The sequence below is a fragment of the Lottia gigantea genome (genome assembly GCF_000327385.1).
Source record: "Lottia gigantea unplaced genomic scaffold LOTGIsca_167, whole genome shotgun sequence".
In the NCBI taxonomy this organism is placed as follows: domain Eukaryota; kingdom Metazoa; phylum Mollusca; class Gastropoda; family Lottiidae; genus Lottia; species Lottia gigantea.
Genome location: NW_008708079.1, coordinates 303015 through 321565, shown reverse-complemented (window position 1 = coordinate 321565; position 18551 = coordinate 303015). Strand labels below are relative to the sequence as shown.

Below are 18551 nucleotides of genomic sequence, written 5' to 3'. Positions count from 1 at the left end.
ATCTTATTTTGTCAGTTGCTATTTTTTTTTTTAATTCGTGGTTCTTTGAAGGAATTGTCACTAGTTATAATGAATTGATATTAAAGATAAATACTAAGAGAAGTTAATTATACCACCCGGTATCCATACAACGTGTTTTTCTCGACTTATTTATAGATCAAACATTGTACACGAAAATAGGTGACGCATTCTGCCGCCGTTGCCGAGTTGGTTGCTCATGAAATATGGGTCAAAGTGAAGGATTCATAAAGAAAATCGAAATAAACCAATTTTAATTATTTTGTATAATAGCTGAGGAAACATCTAAGATATACAATTTTTTTTTCGTTTTTTTAACTTTGACGAAATTCGATGTTGAATCCTTATATCCACGAAAATAGGTTACACCACTGTATATTGTTCAGTCATACTTAAATGTCAATTCTACAAAGTCACATTACACAATTATCTTATTTTAATATATTATAACAGCACTAATGTCTACAGAATAAGAAAAATAAAATTCTAGTCATTTTTATACTGGTCATATATCATTTAGAAATCCTTCTTCCAAGGAGAAATTATATTAAAATATGTGATCTTAAACACAGAATTATAAATTAAAAAACAGAATTAGTTTTGATATTTGGTTTGTGGTCCAAGGGAAGTAATTTACTATAAATCAGAGTTGATATATTATCTCCCTTTGACCACTAGTAAACTGAACAACGCTTGATACACAAGAAAAAAATATGTCTAAATAACTACAACTTTATAGTAAGCACAGACTTTATATTAAAAACACAGACTTTATATTAAAAACACAGACTTTATATTAAAAACACAGACTTTATATTAAAAACACAAACTTTATATTAAAAACACAGACTTTATATTAAAAACACAAACTTTATATTAAAAACACAGACTTTATATTAAAAACACAAACTTTATATTAAAAACACAGACTTTATATTAAAAACACAGACTTTATATTAAAAACACATACTTTATATTAAAAAACACAGACTTTATATTAAAAACACAGACTTTATATTAAAAACACAAACTTTATATTAAAAACACAGACTTTATATTAAAAACACAGACTTTATATTAAAAACACAGACTTTATATTAAAAACACAAACTTTATATTAAAAACACAGACTTTATATTAAAAACACAAACTTTATATTAAAAACACAGACTTTATATTAAAAACACAGACTTTATATTAAAAACACAAACTTTATATTAAAAACACAGACTTTATATTAAAAACACAGACTTTATATTAAAAACACAGACTTTATATTAAAAACACAAACTTTATATTAAAAACACAGACTTTATATTAAAAACACAAACTTTATATTAAAAACACAGACTTTATAGTAAAAACACAAACTTTATATTAAAAACACAGACTTTATATTAAAAACACAGACTTTATATTAAAAACATTCATCTTAGTTGTGTTTTATTTGTGTATAATCTGCCCAGTCTAATTGTATGACAAGAGTTTACACCCATTTTAATTCTCTACCGCGAAATTGAAAGTCAAATTTTTAAAAAAGCTATAATATTACAACAAAACCTTCAAATCACTTTACAAATGGCTTTAATTGTGATTTGAAAGCTTTGTTGAAATGTTATATACTCTACATGTTTCTTGAAAAATTTTTGATTTGATTTCTAGCTAGACACTTAATGCTGGTGGCACACAAGCAGTTTTTGGTGCCGATTTTTTGGGCATCATGAGAATGACGTGGCTGAAATACCTGAAGCTGGTTGACATAGACACTAAATTAAGACTCAGGTTCCCACAGTCTCACTCCCCCAGCAGTCATACCCCTCCCCTTAACTCTTTTGTAACAACTGACATTTTTCAAAAAGACAAAAATTCAGACTCAAAATAGATTGCACCGAACATTTGCCAAATAGTACCTGACAATGTCTGTGTCCAGACGCCTATTTCAGTTAAAATTTGTTTATCTTCTAATCTTCTGTTTTTATTCACAGATTGTCTCTATATATAGTTAATCTAGGGTTATTAATATATTAAAATAACTAATACTATTATGGTGAACAATGAGATCTTCTAAAACAAAAATAAAACAAAAACTATGATCTCTATGTTGGTTAGTTTATAAATATACTACTCTCTTAACTCTGTCTGACTGATCAACATCTTTATAGCTAGTAAAATAGCTACCCATTGCTGAAGAGTTCTTTTTATCATTTTCTTCAATAATAACCATCTAGTATGAAGGTCAACCAACAAAATATATATTAAATTATAAGATTAATAAGGGAAGTAATTTACCACAAATCAGAACTGGTTGACGATTATCTCCCTTTGACCACCAGTAAACTGTTTCATTGTAAATTTATTATTTATTCACAATTTCAAAAAGATTCAGATATTCTATAATAACAGTAAAGTATCATCTTAGTTGTGTCTTCTTTGTGTATAATCTTTTTGTTCCATTACAAAAACATATGTATTAGATAGGTATTAAGGTTTTTCAATTAAATAATATGATGTATTTGTTTTATTGAAAATTCTTTCTGTAAGTATTTCAATAAGCTTCAGTTTTATTGTTAATGTTCCCTGATAACTAAAGGAATGAATTCATAATAGAAATTATCTATATATTAATAAAATTAGCAGATCTTTATTGACAATTCATGTATATATTAAGAACTGGACAACTACAGACTCTGGCTTTTGTCTTTTGGGGATAACAAATGTTGTCCACTGACCTACAGATAAGAAGGCTAATTCTTCTTAATTTTTTTTGACAGAACCTACCTTCTCTACTATAAATCAATGAAATAACAAATAGCACTTGTTTTTTTTTTATTACATCACATAATTATCATTGATTAATTAATCCCCCAATTAATTTTGATATTCACCCGATAATGTGTTTTATGCCCACATGACATTGTTTATTTGATAACATCCGGTAGACTTTACTTTTGTTTTTATAATAAATTTTACGGTAGCCCTCCTTTTACTACAAAACTAAATCTTGAAGTCTTCATAGTATATTATACTGTCAATCTGTGAGGTCTATAATAGGCCTATATAACATAGACGTTGTTTCAAAAATCTTTTTTATTATCGGTAGATCATCAAACACTGTTTCATAAATCGTTTTGTAATTTTACTGTAGCCTGTAAATATTCATTTATTGCCTGTTTAACCGACTTACGTACAAGTCTATCCATTTATAAAGAGTGTTAAAATGGAAGCGGCAAATTTGGAAAATGTAAAATTGTCAGTATTTACTTTAAGAACAACATTTTTTTTAAATAAGGCGTAGGCCTACCATGTGATTTAGATGGCTGGGATTATCCTTGCATCCTTTCAAACATCATTTCAAACTGTCATTGTATTTGATTTAATCAATACTGAGGAATGACATGAGTTATTTCATGCTAGGGTAGATATTTACTGTATCATGTAGTAGATATTTACTGTCTCATGTAGTAGATATTTACTGTATCATGTAGTAGATATTTACTGTATCATGTAGTAGATATTTACTGTCTCATGTAGTAGATATTTACTGTCTCATGTAGTAGATATTTACTGTATCATGTAGTAGATATTTACTGTATCATGTAGTAGATATTTACTGTATCATGCAGGTAGATATTTACTGTATCGTGTAGTAGATATTTACTGTATCATGTAGTAGATATTTACTGTATCATGCAGTAGATATTTACTGTATCATGCAGTAGATATTTACTGTATCATGCAGTAGATATTTACTGTATCATGTAGTAGATATTTACTGTCTCATGTAGTAGATATTTACTGTCTCATGTAGTAGATATTTACTGTATCATGTAGTAGATATTTACTGTCTCATGTAGTAGATATTTACTGTCTCATGTAGTAGATATTTACTGTCTCATGTAGTAGATATTTACTGTATCATGTAGTAGATATTTACTGTCTCATGTAGTAGATATTTACTGTCTCATGTAGTAGATATTTACTGTATCATGCAGTAGATATTTACTGTATCATGTAGTAGATATTTACTGTCTCATGTAGTTGATATTTACTGTCTCATGTAGTTGATATTTACTGTCTCATGTAGTATACATGATATATCACATGGCGTATTTTTTAGAAAAGTCAGTTTGGAGCATAAAATTCATAAATTTATGCGCTTCAAAAAATTTCTTAACTCCGGAAAGTACATGTTTGACCTAGAAGAGGTATGATGAACGTGCATGCGCATTGTGTGGTTTGTATGGCAAAAAGATAGAATGGAAGTATCTTGTGTTGTTGGTGCACACATCGCTTTCAGAAAGGCAGAAGTATCAAGTTTTTCAATCTCCTCGTAGGAAAAGACAACAAGCATGGAGTGGAGCAATTAACAGGAAGAATTTTGTAGCATTTTGTGAATGGATGGACAGACTATGTTGATGAATGTTATGTGAATTTTGAACCATCAGCTTTACAGACATTTAAATCAGCAGTAAGACACAGTTTCAGACATCTTTCTATTTCTATGGTTACTTTTCATCCATGTAAGTATTGGTAATTCAGTTGTATACTTACCCAGAGACACATCAGTACTGACGACGAAAATTGCTAGCTTCAGAATTTTGATAAAACACGAAACGAAGAATGGTCAAGTTGCATAATTCTGTTCTATACGGTGTAATGAATGAATGAATGAATGATGAAGGCTTGCTTCAAGATCAAGGTCATTAGCGGTGATTAATCAGTAGAATTTAGTGAAGCGATCTTTTGTTTTCATGTGATTTGATTCCGGATTATCAATAGAATAAGCGATTATCAATAGAATAAGTGATTAAGATGAGTAGATGTGGGATTATACAGATTTTTATCTGTATCTGATTAGTGTTGTAATTCGGAATACACAGAATGTCGGAGTACTCAGATGTCGGATATCACAGAGTACATATAACTTGCAGAAGTGCTGGCACGATATACTGGTGAATCGATATATCAAGATACGATACATGGATACCTTTTATTCTATGCAAAAGTGGAAGTTGTTTTATGATAAAATAATCCTTTTCACTGGATGCTAACCACTTCTATAAAGTTAAAAATTCATATATATATATAGAAACTTTGAAGATACTTTTTATCTCATTACCCCATATCTCAATACAATCATATATATCAGTATTGTGGCATGCCAGCACTATCTTGCAGATAAATGTTTGTTTTAACTTTCATTTAAAGGTACAGATAATGACATTACAGCAGAGATCTACACTTTACAGGAAATAAATGAATCTCTCAGCAGGGATGAAGAGGAACTGAAACAAGACAATGGTGCAGGGAGAGAAGTTAAAGGTACACAGTTCAGGTATGTTCTGTTTTTTTTTTTTAGATAATCAAATCAAATCATCTTTATAATTTCAATGTATTTGAATTATTATTAGCAGTAGAGTGAAAATGTTGACAAGTTATTGTAAACTTCTTATACAGTCGAGTAACCTAATTTCGTGGAAACCTATTATTCGTGAATTTCCGGAAATGATTAATAATTTACATGAGCGACCTCTCGTGACCTCCGCATTTGCTTGTTTTGATAAACATGGGTTTTCTGTACAATATCAGCTAGTAGAATGAATCCAGTAGTTTCAAGCAAGGTAAAATGTATTAATGTATACTTTGACAAATACAAAATGGCGGATTTCACTTATTACCAAACGTCACCATTTTTTATCGGCCGAATTTCCTTATATTCCCAAGCGGTAATCGGAATTCCAAGTGTTGTCTGCTAGAATGTAATCCAACGAATGAAGTCACGTGATCAACTAGCAGATTCCGTGTCAGCAGAAAATTTCTATGGAACACAAAGTGGACCATATTCTTATGTTGTTTCAGTGTCTTTTAGCAATAAATCACGCTACGTATCTTATTTTGTCGTGGTACTTTGAAGGAATTGTCACTAGTTATAATGAATTGATATTAAAGATAAATACTAAGAAAAGTTAATTATACCACCCAGTATCCATACAACGTGTTTTTCTAGACTTATTTATAGATCAAACATTGTACACGAAAATAGGTGACGCATTCTGCCGCCGTTGCCGAGTTGGTTGCTCATGAAATATGGGTCAAAGTGAAGGATTCATAAAGAAAATCGAAATAAACCAATTTTAATTATTTTGTAGAATATCTGAGGAAACCTCTAAGACATAAAATTTTTTTCCCCTTCTTTATAACTTTGACGAAATTCGGTGTTGAATCCTTATATCCACGAAAATAGGTTACACCACTGTACTGTTTTAGATTGAAATAATTAATATTGATAATAAATAGATTTTAACTCTTAAGTTTTAACTTTTAGATAATTGAAACCAAAAGCCAGTAGAATGACATATTGATCATTTTGTATCAGTTCTAATGTGTTTGAAGGTATGCCTGTAAATATTGTTAAAACATAGCTTTAAAAACAATACCCAAATTATAAGAAAATTTCCCCCTTCAGACTAGGTCAAAGCAAAATCCTGATCTACTTAAAAGGGCTGAGCTGTTGTCAAATTTTTGTAGGCGTGATGTCACTGGAGGGCAGTATCAACCTGTGTCATGATGCTTCACCAAGTTGATAATAATGAATAGATCCATTGTAGCATCTTCTGTTAGACAGTCCCCTCTAGATGTCACCAATTTTGACAGGCCTTATTGTATAGTCTGTATTCTATAGTTTTTCTTCCAGTTTATATAAAAATTAGGCTATATTCAGACTACATGAGAAAGAATAAACAGATGTTTGAGAAAAAGTACACTCTAATTTCTTTCTTTTAGGTTGGCCTTCTTGTGAAAAACATTGCAGACCTGTTTGGGATTTCCAATACCAGAATTGTCATTGATTCTATGGAAGTGTTTGTAAAAGAACTATCTACCATTTCAGCACAAAATAAAATCTTTAGTAACTACAATAACCACAATACATTGAACTGTTTGGTTGGTATATCTTGGTGGACTTTTTACTCAAAATGATGAAAAGGATGAGTTTCAGAGAGAGAAATTGTAAAGGAGAGTGAATTCCTTGACCTTATTTAAGCTGGAGACTATTAAAGCAGATAATATATCACCTTATTTACAACAGAACATATAGTTTCTACAAAACCAGAGACAATGCTGAGGTTCAAATTCATGTAAAATTTTTAAAATTCATATTTTGGATGGTGTTCTCCCATTATCATTAAATCATTGTGTCAGTGATATATTCAGTGTTTGTGAAACTTGACAAACTTATCTCTATGGATTGTTCCAATGATTAAGTAAGATTTAATTGAACTTTGTATAAGAATGTGTGTCAGAATAGAGAGAGTTGTCAAAATTTGTCAATTATCATCACTCTTTTTCCTATTTATATGAACACATTTATAATAAAGACTTCATTTTTGTATTCATTTTGTTATATACATATATTTTGTTCCCGTAGCTGAGACAGGTGTGCCATTTGTAGGAGTTGATTCGAGTCTTGAATATATGTTAATAGTCTTTAGAAGTATTAGAAATGTTCGAAAATCGAATGATTCCTTAAAAAATTTCTCAAACTAGGAATGCCTTTTCCTATTTCTATAGATGTCTTTTCTATATATGGCAGTGTCTCAAGAAACTTAACTTTCATACGCGGATAATTCTGGACACACATGGATTTGTAGGCTTAAATTTTGGTGGTCAGTTGTGGACACTATTACTGATTGCCAAAGCTAGAAAATGTCTAAGGTACTATTGGTCAAAAAATGGTGCATTTTCCCTTTAAGAAGCCCTAGAGGAATACACAATTCTCAAATGGCCATGGGCAATGTTTTGCAAGGTGGGGTGAGTTCAGATTTTGTTTTGACTGTGGAGGTAAAAAGCATATTGAAAAGTGTCAAACATATGAATTCTGTGTCTTTGACATAAGATTTTAATAATTTGTTTATTTTTAATACTTTATATACCATTGACTATATTTTTGGTTGTGAAAGAGATTGGTATACTAAACTATATATGTATACGGAGGACACATAATATCAATTTGCCCCATTTCAATTTTCTGTCAGACATCTGTTGTTCTTTCAACACCACTATAATTATGTGTTTTATGATGTCACTGCCACAAATGTGAATTTAAAAGACTGTGATGGTTACTTCATAAAATGTCCATTAGCATGAACCTGACGTCCAATTGAAACAGCTTATTGATATTATTAGTTTCCTTGATACACATACAAAGAGTTCAATTAATCTCTTTACAATCCCTTTAACTGAACATAGTTTGTGAAGTTGATGTCACTTATTCAGTTTCATACACATAGAAAATGTCTTCAATGAAGCTGATAGTTCAAGGCAAGTTTTCAATATTTAAGATGACAGTCAGTTGTAAACCATCAGGAACAACTCAGTCAAAGTTTCTGTTCTATGGACAAGAATAATTGATTGAGCATGACAAAATCTTAAATAACAAATTTTGTCTTTTGGGTATCCAACTTCCGCAAAGTTATAACAGAAAACATTTATCACAGCTTGGCTTATTGTGGTTACCCCCACCCCCTTTCTTTTCAATTTCCACCTCAGTGATTTCCTTCCCAATATACAAGATAATAGTTTGATTCAATAACACATAATTTACTTCATTTTAATTTAAACAATAACAAATCATTCCTAACAAGCTTACATTGGTCTCTAAATAGATTAAATTAATTCATCTTTATTATGCAGAACATGTGATGCTAGTTTCTTTCAACAATTAGATAGCACATATTACGTAATATTATTTCCTTAACCTAATATTTAGACCATAAATTTGTTATTTTGTCTTCTAATCTCTACTAGCTATCTTACTAAATGAGTTTTGTAATGAAATGAATGAAACAATAAAGGGTTTGATTAATGACAATCAGTGAAGATGACAATAACTCAATATTATAAGGTTGATTACAATGTAATGAATTGAAATCAATTAATTAAAAGATTAAATAAGGTGTGTGATTAGAGAGCTATATCCACATGTTACCATGAGAACAAACAAAATTGAAACTTTTATCTCACAACCATTTGCTGATAAAATTTCTCAGGCTGCAATAGAACGAGTCAATTCATTAGAAAGAGTCAATTCATTAGAAAGAGTCAATTCATTAGAAAGAGTCAATTCATTAGAAAGAGTCAATTCATGTCCATCCATCCCATTTTCAGCTGTATTTGTAAATAGTCTTCAGAACTACTTTAATTGTACGAATAATTTCTTTAAATATACGAGACAAGGGGTGGGACAGAATGATTGAGTCTACAGTATAAAATGTTTAATTTCTAGCTTGTAAAACCTTAATCCTGGCAGCACACGGACAGTTTTCGACAGTGTTTTTTGAAAAAACGACATGTGGCTGAAATGCTTAAAGTCGGTTGTCATATAACTAAATAGAGATTTAAGTCCCCACAGTCTCACTTCCTTGACAGTCATTCCCACCCACCCCCTTACAGAGAATCTAACAGTTGTTGGTCTTAAAACATTTATAGTATTTGAAGAATCACCTGACCAAAACTTCTCCAACAAACTACAGGACTAGAACCAAACAAAACTACTGACAGTGAATCCATCTTAACCTGAAAACAAACAAAAAGAAAAACCATTGAAATTTCATAACATTTCAAACGACTTGAAACCTTGTATGACGTTATATCACAAATTACTTTTCAAGCAAAATAACTGTTTGAATGTGTATTTGGTAACAATATTTTTTTATTTTAACTGTGGTTTTTATTCTTTGAAAATTTAAACCTTGTATAATAATTTGAGTACTCTGACCTATTTACTCAATAACTAGTATAATAGTACAGTATACAAGGTTTTTCTCTTTTCATCTGCAGAAAATATTTTACAAGGTTTTAAATCTAACTGTTTATATACATGATATTTAATTGGTGATTTTTGGGTTATTTACTATCAAGCTAGGAATAAGAGGTTTTGATCACATGATCATTAAAAGTTCATTGATATTCCAAAAGAATTGATATAGACATATATACATAGCTTCTTATCATAGTTTAATACATACCTAAATTAGTTGAAATTAGCTTCTTCTGTTTTTATTTACAGATTGTCTCTATATATGGTTAATCTAGGGTTATTAATATATTAAAATAACTAATACTATTATGGTGAACAATGAGATCTTCTAAAACAAAAATAAAATGTTTTCTTAAAAAACATGATTAAATTTAATATTTGGTTTGTGGTCTAAGGGAGGTAATTTACCATAAGTCAGAGCTGTTGACAAATTATCTCGCTTTGACTGTAAACTGTATCACACACTTCAGTATATTTTGACACGTCAAACTTCCTCTACGATCAACTGAAACATACTCAAAAGAATCCTGAAATATTTTCTACAATTAATGACCAGTTCTCTATTTTGTACATGACTTGGTATTTGATAAGATAATCAATGTAATAGAGTTTAACATCCTTTGACACTAACATGCACAATTTATTGGGTCTAATATTTGTCTCAACAGCTGAATTTTTTATCTTTAGTTCTTAGAAAAAACAGTATTGTTAAATTCTTACCTTAACATGCAAATTATATTTGTTCAAATTTGCAAACCTTCAAACCAAACACAGATTAAGTCTGTGATAATTTGTGTCAAGTGAGTGATGATATAGGTATATCCACATACAAGTGTTACTGAAGTTCTACATCTGATTTTTAAATCCCAAATAAAAATGATGAAGATGGTTAGCCTAATGGTGATCTCAGGTGTAATAAACTATGATACTTTGACAGCATGAAGATATGAGGCTTAAAATTTCAAACAAATTCAGGACAATTTTCTCTGCTGAAATCTATAAATAGATGAATACAATACTTTAACTGTTATACTAAATATAAACTGAATTCAGCTTCAAAACTATTTTCATGGAGATTTTATTTGTAAACTTAAAAATCATACAGATTGATACAAAATTATGGAAACACTATAACAATATATATCTGTATAATCAGATGTTGAAGTGGTCTGGTTAAAGTGGTGGTTGGTGTAGACTTGTTAATTATCTTAGCTGAGCGAATCAAATTGTCTCTTCCGAGGTATAACTCTACTATTTTCGCTTATTTCCTGGGATATTATCATTTTTTAACAAAACTATATGGCCTTTTTTTTTAGAGATTGTTTGTCACTTGTCATGGAGTTGGTGTTACTAGTTGAAACTTCCATAATGCTTTTGGTAATAATCGGATGCCATGACTTATAGATGATTTTAAGATGTGATAAGTCATTTTTAAGCAACTAAAGATTTTGTTATCATTTATGACAGCTGGCAGTGGGCGTATGTTACATTGCCTGGCAGGCTATCTTTTTACTGCCTCGTGACCCTCAATATCCAATAGGTATGTATTGATGTATTGCTTCCAGGGCCAACTGTTTTTGATTCAGCTTAAGGTTGTAAATGAATCAGTCAAGTAAAATGTTTGAAGTTTGTCAATATTCAACACATGAATAATTTTGTTCATGAGTCTAGAAAGAATTGTAGCACCTAATAATTCTAGTGTGGTATTGATTTTGTTTTTTAATTGGAGCAACTCTTGTTTTTGATGCAACTAATCTAATAGTTGATACATTCAGACTGTTTGTTGTTTGTAGGTATATAATGGCAGTATAAGCTGTGTAATTGATAGTTTGTTACATCACTAGATACCAGATAATAACATCTTGGAACCTGAATCTTTACAATTTGAATAAAGTCATTGATCAAGCTATTCCAATGACTGTCCCAATCAAGCTTCTCTTTACAAATTTGTTGGAAAAGCATCTTTAACTGAATTGTAAAAGGATTTAATAATCCTAATGGGTCAAATATTTTCACAGAAACCTCAAGCACTGATCGTTTAGTCAGCGCTAAAGATTTGATATATGTCACTATGAACTAAAAGGTTAAGCTATTTATAACTAAGTACTAGTTAATATTTTAAAAGTGTGTAAATGACAATGTGTTGATCGGTAAAACTTAGAAGTTAAACCCCCCCCCTCACCAGTCAAAATGGTCATGCTACACCTCTGTACTTGGATCTAATAATATATTCACCAGGAAAGTTTAACTGAATAAAAAACAATTACCAATTTGAAAACAAATAACAAAAGAACTTACTTGGCTAATATTTTTAAAGCTTAGGTTTAGGTTAATTTTAGGTTGTAACATTACCCAAAGACAATCAAAAAGCTCTCAGTAGTATTTTGTGGTTGATGTTTCAATTCAAACAGAAATTATTGCCAAATTCAATAAATTAAACTTTGTAATTTGTATTTGTACTATGTAGTCAGTCTACTTCATACAATATAGGGTAACAGTTTATTGCTTAAATACAATCTCTAAAAGATTGATCTTGAAATGCTCAATGGAAAATTTGATAGAGTTGTCTTTCAATAGACATAGACACAAAATAGACTCACTCCCCCCTTACAGAGAATCTAACAGTTGTTGGTCTTGAAACATTAAAAGTATTTGAAAAATTACCTGACCAAAACTTCTCCAACAAACTACAGGACTAGAACCAAACAAAACTACTGACAGTGAATCCATCTTAACCTGAAAATAAAAATACAGAAAAACCATTGAAATTTCATAACATGTGAAGTAACATCATTAGGAAAGACAAAGAAGGTTTCACCACATGGTGTTAAATTTTGATTTAGGGTTTCTAGTAAATCAAAGGAACTTAAACAGAAAGAGAAAAAAAAACATTATTAAACTTAATATTTGGTTTGTGGCTAAGGGAGGTAATTTACCATAGTCAGGGCTGGTTGACAAATTATCTCCCTTTGACCACCAGTAAACTGTTTCAGTGTAAATTTATTATTTATTACAGTTTTGTAAAAATCTAAAAAACAAATGATTTGTCATTTCTACCAGGTTTTATAATTTTATAATCGAGAACCTCTTGTATTCCTCAGAAGCTCCCATCCACCGCAGCTTTTCAATTTCAGGAGAAATTCTTCTAGTGCTTTTGTGAACAGTTTCACATCATTGCAATGTTGATCTTCTTTTCACCCAGGAAACCCTCTAAGAGAAATTTGTTACAGCATTCTGAAATAGAAATATTGACAGGTATTTGTAGTCTGAGCAATCACAAGTCAGGACTAGTTATCTCCCTTGTAATTCATCAGTTGTAATCGGTGAATCTTAATGAGTCTGTCACTCCCACCATCATTATTTTACAAGAAACAATAATATTAACTTAATATTTGAATATTTTTTATACTCACTCTGTCCTTACTTGCCAGGTGAAAATATCCATTTGGATATTGAGATCTTGTATAACCATTACTATATGTAGCCTCAATGATATTTCTTCTGGTTCTTTTATTACAACATTGGTTGGAAGTTGGTTAATTCGGTGGCTACAGGGCGAATTGGTGATGTTGCAATGTTTCCCTATCAGCACTTGTTTCCCCAGTGATACTGTAAAAGTAAAACAAAGGCCTAATTACAGATTCTTTAGTTTAGTAAGTTAACATAAACATTTTAAGTTCACTTTTTGGAAGCTGTTAAAAAACTACTGAAAAGTAAAATAAACACGTAATTGTAGAGAAATATGTCTCCAATATATTCTAAAGGTTTTAACTAAAAAATATCAAGCCATTATAAAGCTTAACACTAAAACTAGGTCAAACTGCTTAATTAACAATTAGTTCACTCTGTTTTTAATTAACCCTTTTAAAACAAATTCAGTTTAATCAAGTAGATACATAGATATAAATAGCAATCTTTAGAAATGTTTTCAGGTATAATTTACAACGTTTTTGATGATGAAAATGTTTTACATAAAAAGGGAGAATGACCTGTAATATAACTGATTGAGCAAAAGAAAAAAACCAACACAATAATGATTGAGATAATGTGGAATAATGAAATGATATTTACCTGAAACATAGTGTTGAACTGGTTCAGTAGAATAAACTCTTGAAATAAAACATAAACTATGATCTCTATGTTGGTTAGTTTATAAATATACTACTCTCTTAACTCTGTCTGACTGATCAACATCTTTATAGCTAGTAAAATATGAAGATAATTCTACCCATTGATGAACTCTAGGAATTAATTGTTCTATTGTTTTATTTTCCAACTATATAATATATAACATAATTGTGTCAAGTTATAAAGATGTACAGTTAAAGAGTTAGTTTAATATTTTATGTTTTAATGTAGATAGGTATGTGGATACTGTATGAATTTATATACCTATTGATGACTTAGAAACAGTTTCAAAACTATCCAGCATCCAAAACAAAGTTGTACTAAATCTCTTCAATGTTTGGAAACTTGTGTTTAAGCACTAGGTAGGGACATATCTGCAAAGTACCAAGTGACATTTTCCAAATCTGTAATATCCACTCAAAGTCCATGCTTATCATTAACATCACTGTTAAGAATGGTCAAGTTCCATATTTCTGTTATATAACCATCAATATAGCCATTAATCAGATTTGAGTTGAGGGCAGAATTGAAATCAGTGATTTTTGTTTAGAAGATAATATTAGATTATCAATAATACAAGTGATAATTGATGATAAGTGATTAAGATGAGTAGATGTAGGATTATATAGATATTTCTGAGTGACCACTGATTCATAATACACAGAATGTTGGAGTACTCAGATTTTAAACTGACATAAGAAGAAAATCAATCGGGACCAAATAAAACATGTTGACTTGACTTTTTTAGTTAAAACTTTCAGATTTGACCTAAAGAAATAAAGGGAATGCCCCTTAAAAGGATATTATTTTGTTGATATATCAGGTGTCCCAAAAGAAAAAAAAGGTCCCAAACCTCCAAGGGTGGTATCTCAGCTGCTGGTAAACTGATCTCTTTCAAAATTCTCACAGATATATTTCAAGATGTCGTTGTCCAACTCTGAAAATATGAAAATCATCGAATACAAATTGTACAAGTACTGCCCAAAACAAAATAGCATGTCAATTGACATGTCTGGTAAATATGGCCAAATCAACAACCCTGTTATGAGAAACATATTTATAAATAAGTAATAATATCAGCCGACAGCAATTCTTTTACTTCATTGATTAATTTCTAACTTCTGTTATTCTGTAGATAGTTTTCAATAATTAAATATCATGTTTAAATTTAATATTTTGTTTGTGGTCTAAGGGAGGTAATTCATCATAAATCTGAGCTGGTTATCTTATTCATGTGAAATATTTCCAGTCCAATTGACATAGTTTTATGTTTTTCAAATAAAAATGTGGTGTTGTTGTATTCTTCAAAATTCTTTCTGTAAATATTTCAATAATCTTCTTAACAGTCAGTTTTATTGTTACTGTACCCTGATAAATAAAGAGAAATTAGAAAGAAATAAAGCAATTTTTATCAAAACCTTTGACTATGTTTTTTCTAGAATACCTAATTTCAACTGGAACATTAACTATTCAAACATGTGACACAGGTAGTGTTCTTACTAAGAATTTCTTTTGTGACAATTTTCATATCAGTCATATTGATCTATATTGAAAACTTTAGATACAGACAATCAAAGACAACATGTATTTTTCTTTGTTATGTTATAAATGTGGCAGGGTGCATTTTTATAAAAACCTGGTTGTTTTATTTAATTGTTGTTTTATCTTAATGCACCACTACTGTCTTAATGAGCACATAATTACCTTACACTGGCCTAATACTAAAGTCTTAATTATTGCCCTCTCTTAGTTTCTTAACTTAACTGATCTCACCTGACCTTGCCACCTTTTGGATTGGCCAGCTTAGTGAGCTTTCAGTGAGTTTCATCACCTATCCAGTCAGAAACTTTACTTTTATCTAAGTCCTTGAAGTTGAAGGAAGTGTGTTTCAACCTTTTATGAAATATTTCCTACTTTCAACTTTATCCTGTTTCACCATTTAGTTATTTTCTTTAAATAACTTCACAGGTTTTGGTATTGAGTTTAGTTTAGTTATATACTGTAAATGTCAATATCAACTTAAAACCCCATCTTAAGGGGTTTTTTATTAAAGTTTATGAACTGATAAAGATAGTTTTGATATCATCTGAGTTAGTTTCCCCCCCCCTCCCCTGAGCTAGCCCGGCTACATAAAACAATCTGGTCTGTATGTAAGTAGTAAAATCTGGTATTTGAATTGATTGAAGGTCATTAGATTGTTTTACCGTCTCCTTTACTATGTTGCATTCGTTACCATATCAATTTTAAAAATACTAATTACCTTTTTATATGAAATGTGGACTGTTTATTGTCTGTCTGTGTCTGTTAGTTTGTAAACTCATAAACATGAACCCTATTTAAAATCAGTTTATTGCTCTTGTTCTTGAAAACATGTTTAAGTTATACCTTGTAAACACTCTAGAGGGCACAATTCTTGCCAGATTTGGATGAAACTTTGTGAAATTATTCATTACCATTCATAGAAGAACACTATCAAAAAATCTGATTTAGACACCATCTTTCTCACAAAAAAATGCCTGCTCTTCAACAAAGTAATATAACCATGATGCTGAAATGCCTAACAAGCCAAATTATAAATGAGTTGTATAGCTGAATGACAGAAGTTTCTCCATTACCTTGTGGTCGTTAAAACTTAAAGAAATTAAATCTTTCTAATATTTGCCATTACTTTCATCTTGAATATTTATGTCTTATATTTAGAATGGTCAAGGAACTTAAAGAGACAATATTGTTAAACAACTTACCTTCAATTCACTATTAAAATATGAAAGCCTTTCTCTGACAACCATTCTTGAATTGCTGCTTGTGTAGTTGAAACCCTAGGGAACTAACTGTCCTCTGTCTGGATATCAGAAACGTTCTGTATTGAGAATCATGATGAAGACATGAAGAACCAAAACAAAAATGTCAAGTTGAATTTTGACCTAACTTTTATTGATTGATACCTGTAGATAGAAATAATTTATAAACATTCTAGAGTTGAGGAGCTTAACTAATTTTAGATACATTAGAGTTTCTTGACTTTTTTTCTGTGCTGATATCTGTAAATAAATGAACACAATACTTAAAATGATAAACTTTATATAAAATTCAACTCTAAGTTACAATCTAACCTATATACAGATTATTTTTTTGAATGTTTACCCATGTGTTGTGCTATAGAGTATCCACATTATTCGGATCAGTAAAAAACTTTGTGAAATGGTTTGTGTGTCTTCTATTTTATTGAACACATTATAATGTAACTTGTCTGTTTGGTGGCTTATTGACTGGATCTTATTATTTACTATATAAAGTTGGGTAATTTAATAATTTTAACCACATACTTATACATGATGTCTGAGTGAGGCTATTTTCAACCATTTTCATGTCTGGTAAATATGGCCAAATCAACAACCCTGTTATGAGAAACATATCGTCGTTGCGCTTCTAAAACCTCGTATCTCGATTTTGGTCAAAATCATTTTATGTTATTGTTTACATCTAATACCGTTAATACACCTTGTGTAAAAATGTCGAAACTCTAGTCCAATTAGAATTAATAATATTAGCATGTGACAAATACTCGCAATTTTAATTGGCTTAAAAAATTACAGTTAAAACCTCGTAACTCGACCACATGTTTTTAGCAGACGACAGACATTTGTTTACACTAAAGGAGTAAGTATTTCTATAAAACTTCCATGCATTTTTATTCATTTGAGACCTCAAACGTATTTAATATGACTTACAATAACCTGCACAGTCACGAAATATCTTTGAAATCGTCACTGTTATCAAAAGTTAATAAAATCAGTGTTGTCGTATTTAGATACACGAATAAGTGTATTCGAATGATAATATCACATTTATATCAACATACTTAACTTTAAATATTCAATAATCATAAAAACAAAGAACTCTATTGGTATTATTCTTCATTTTATTACGAGATACGATATTTTTACTATGTGGGGATTGATATTTATTTTCTGAGATACGACTTTTTGACAATTGATAAAAATCAGTTATGGTACTGTATACTTTCCTCTTTGTTTCCAGATTAAAGCTACGATGTCTAAGAGAAAGCCGCCAAATGTTACTTTGTCGAGGGGAATGGTACTCTTACAGATGTCCTTAAGCAATCGGTCTGAAGACTCTGAATTAAAACAATCATCGCAAACTCATGACTTACATCCCATTAATTATATTCATGCCACTCCATCTGATGATATAAACGTATCACAAATTCCTGTAAATCATATAAACAATAATCTGCAAAATTCAAGCAAAATTCCAGCATTACCTTTCAAAAATTCTAATCCTTCACAAAGCGATCAATTCAAAAGCATCGAACACTCTTCCCTTCCGATTATTGAAAAACAACAAAGACCGATATCACCAGTAGTTGAAATTCTACAAAATTATGGTGTTATTCCAAATGTTGATAAAGCATTAAGGTCAGAATGTGTAATTGGCGAACAAGATTGCGCGGAAGAAATTGACATTGATAATTTATTCGAAAATTTGATTGATTTAGAAAATTGTAATTTAGAGTCCAATAAGAATAATTGTTCAACTGTCCGTTGTTCAGATGAAGATGCTGTAG

General features: G+C 30.2%; 2 protein-coding genes across 2 annotated transcripts in view; one reads left to right on the top strand and one right to left on the bottom strand.

The window, feature by feature from the left end:
- Nucleotides 1-9030: 9030 nt before the first annotated feature.
- On the bottom strand, nt 9031-15500 carry LOTGIDRAFT_173662 (hypothetical protein; the record flags this gene model as incomplete). The annotated part of the gene is made up of 5 exons (XM_009051435.1): nt 9031-9066; nt 9520-9591; nt 12500-12571; nt 13260-13444; nt 15464-15500. The coding sequence occupies 5 exons, from the start codon at nt 15498-15500 to the stop codon at nt 9031-9033; spliced, it is 402 nt and encodes a 133-aa protein (XP_009049683.1).
- Nucleotides 15501-18016: 2516 nt separating this feature from the next.
- The window catches only part of LOTGIDRAFT_173661 (hypothetical protein), a gene marked incomplete at both ends in the record, with an annotated part of 2137 nt that continues 1602 nt past the window's right edge, over nt 18017-18551 (top strand). Inside the window, one exon of the mRNA XM_009051434.1 lies at nt 18017-18547. Within this exon, the coding sequence (XP_009049682.1) occupies nt 18017-18547 (531 nt within the window). The remainder of the gene's footprint in view (nt 18548-18551) is intronic.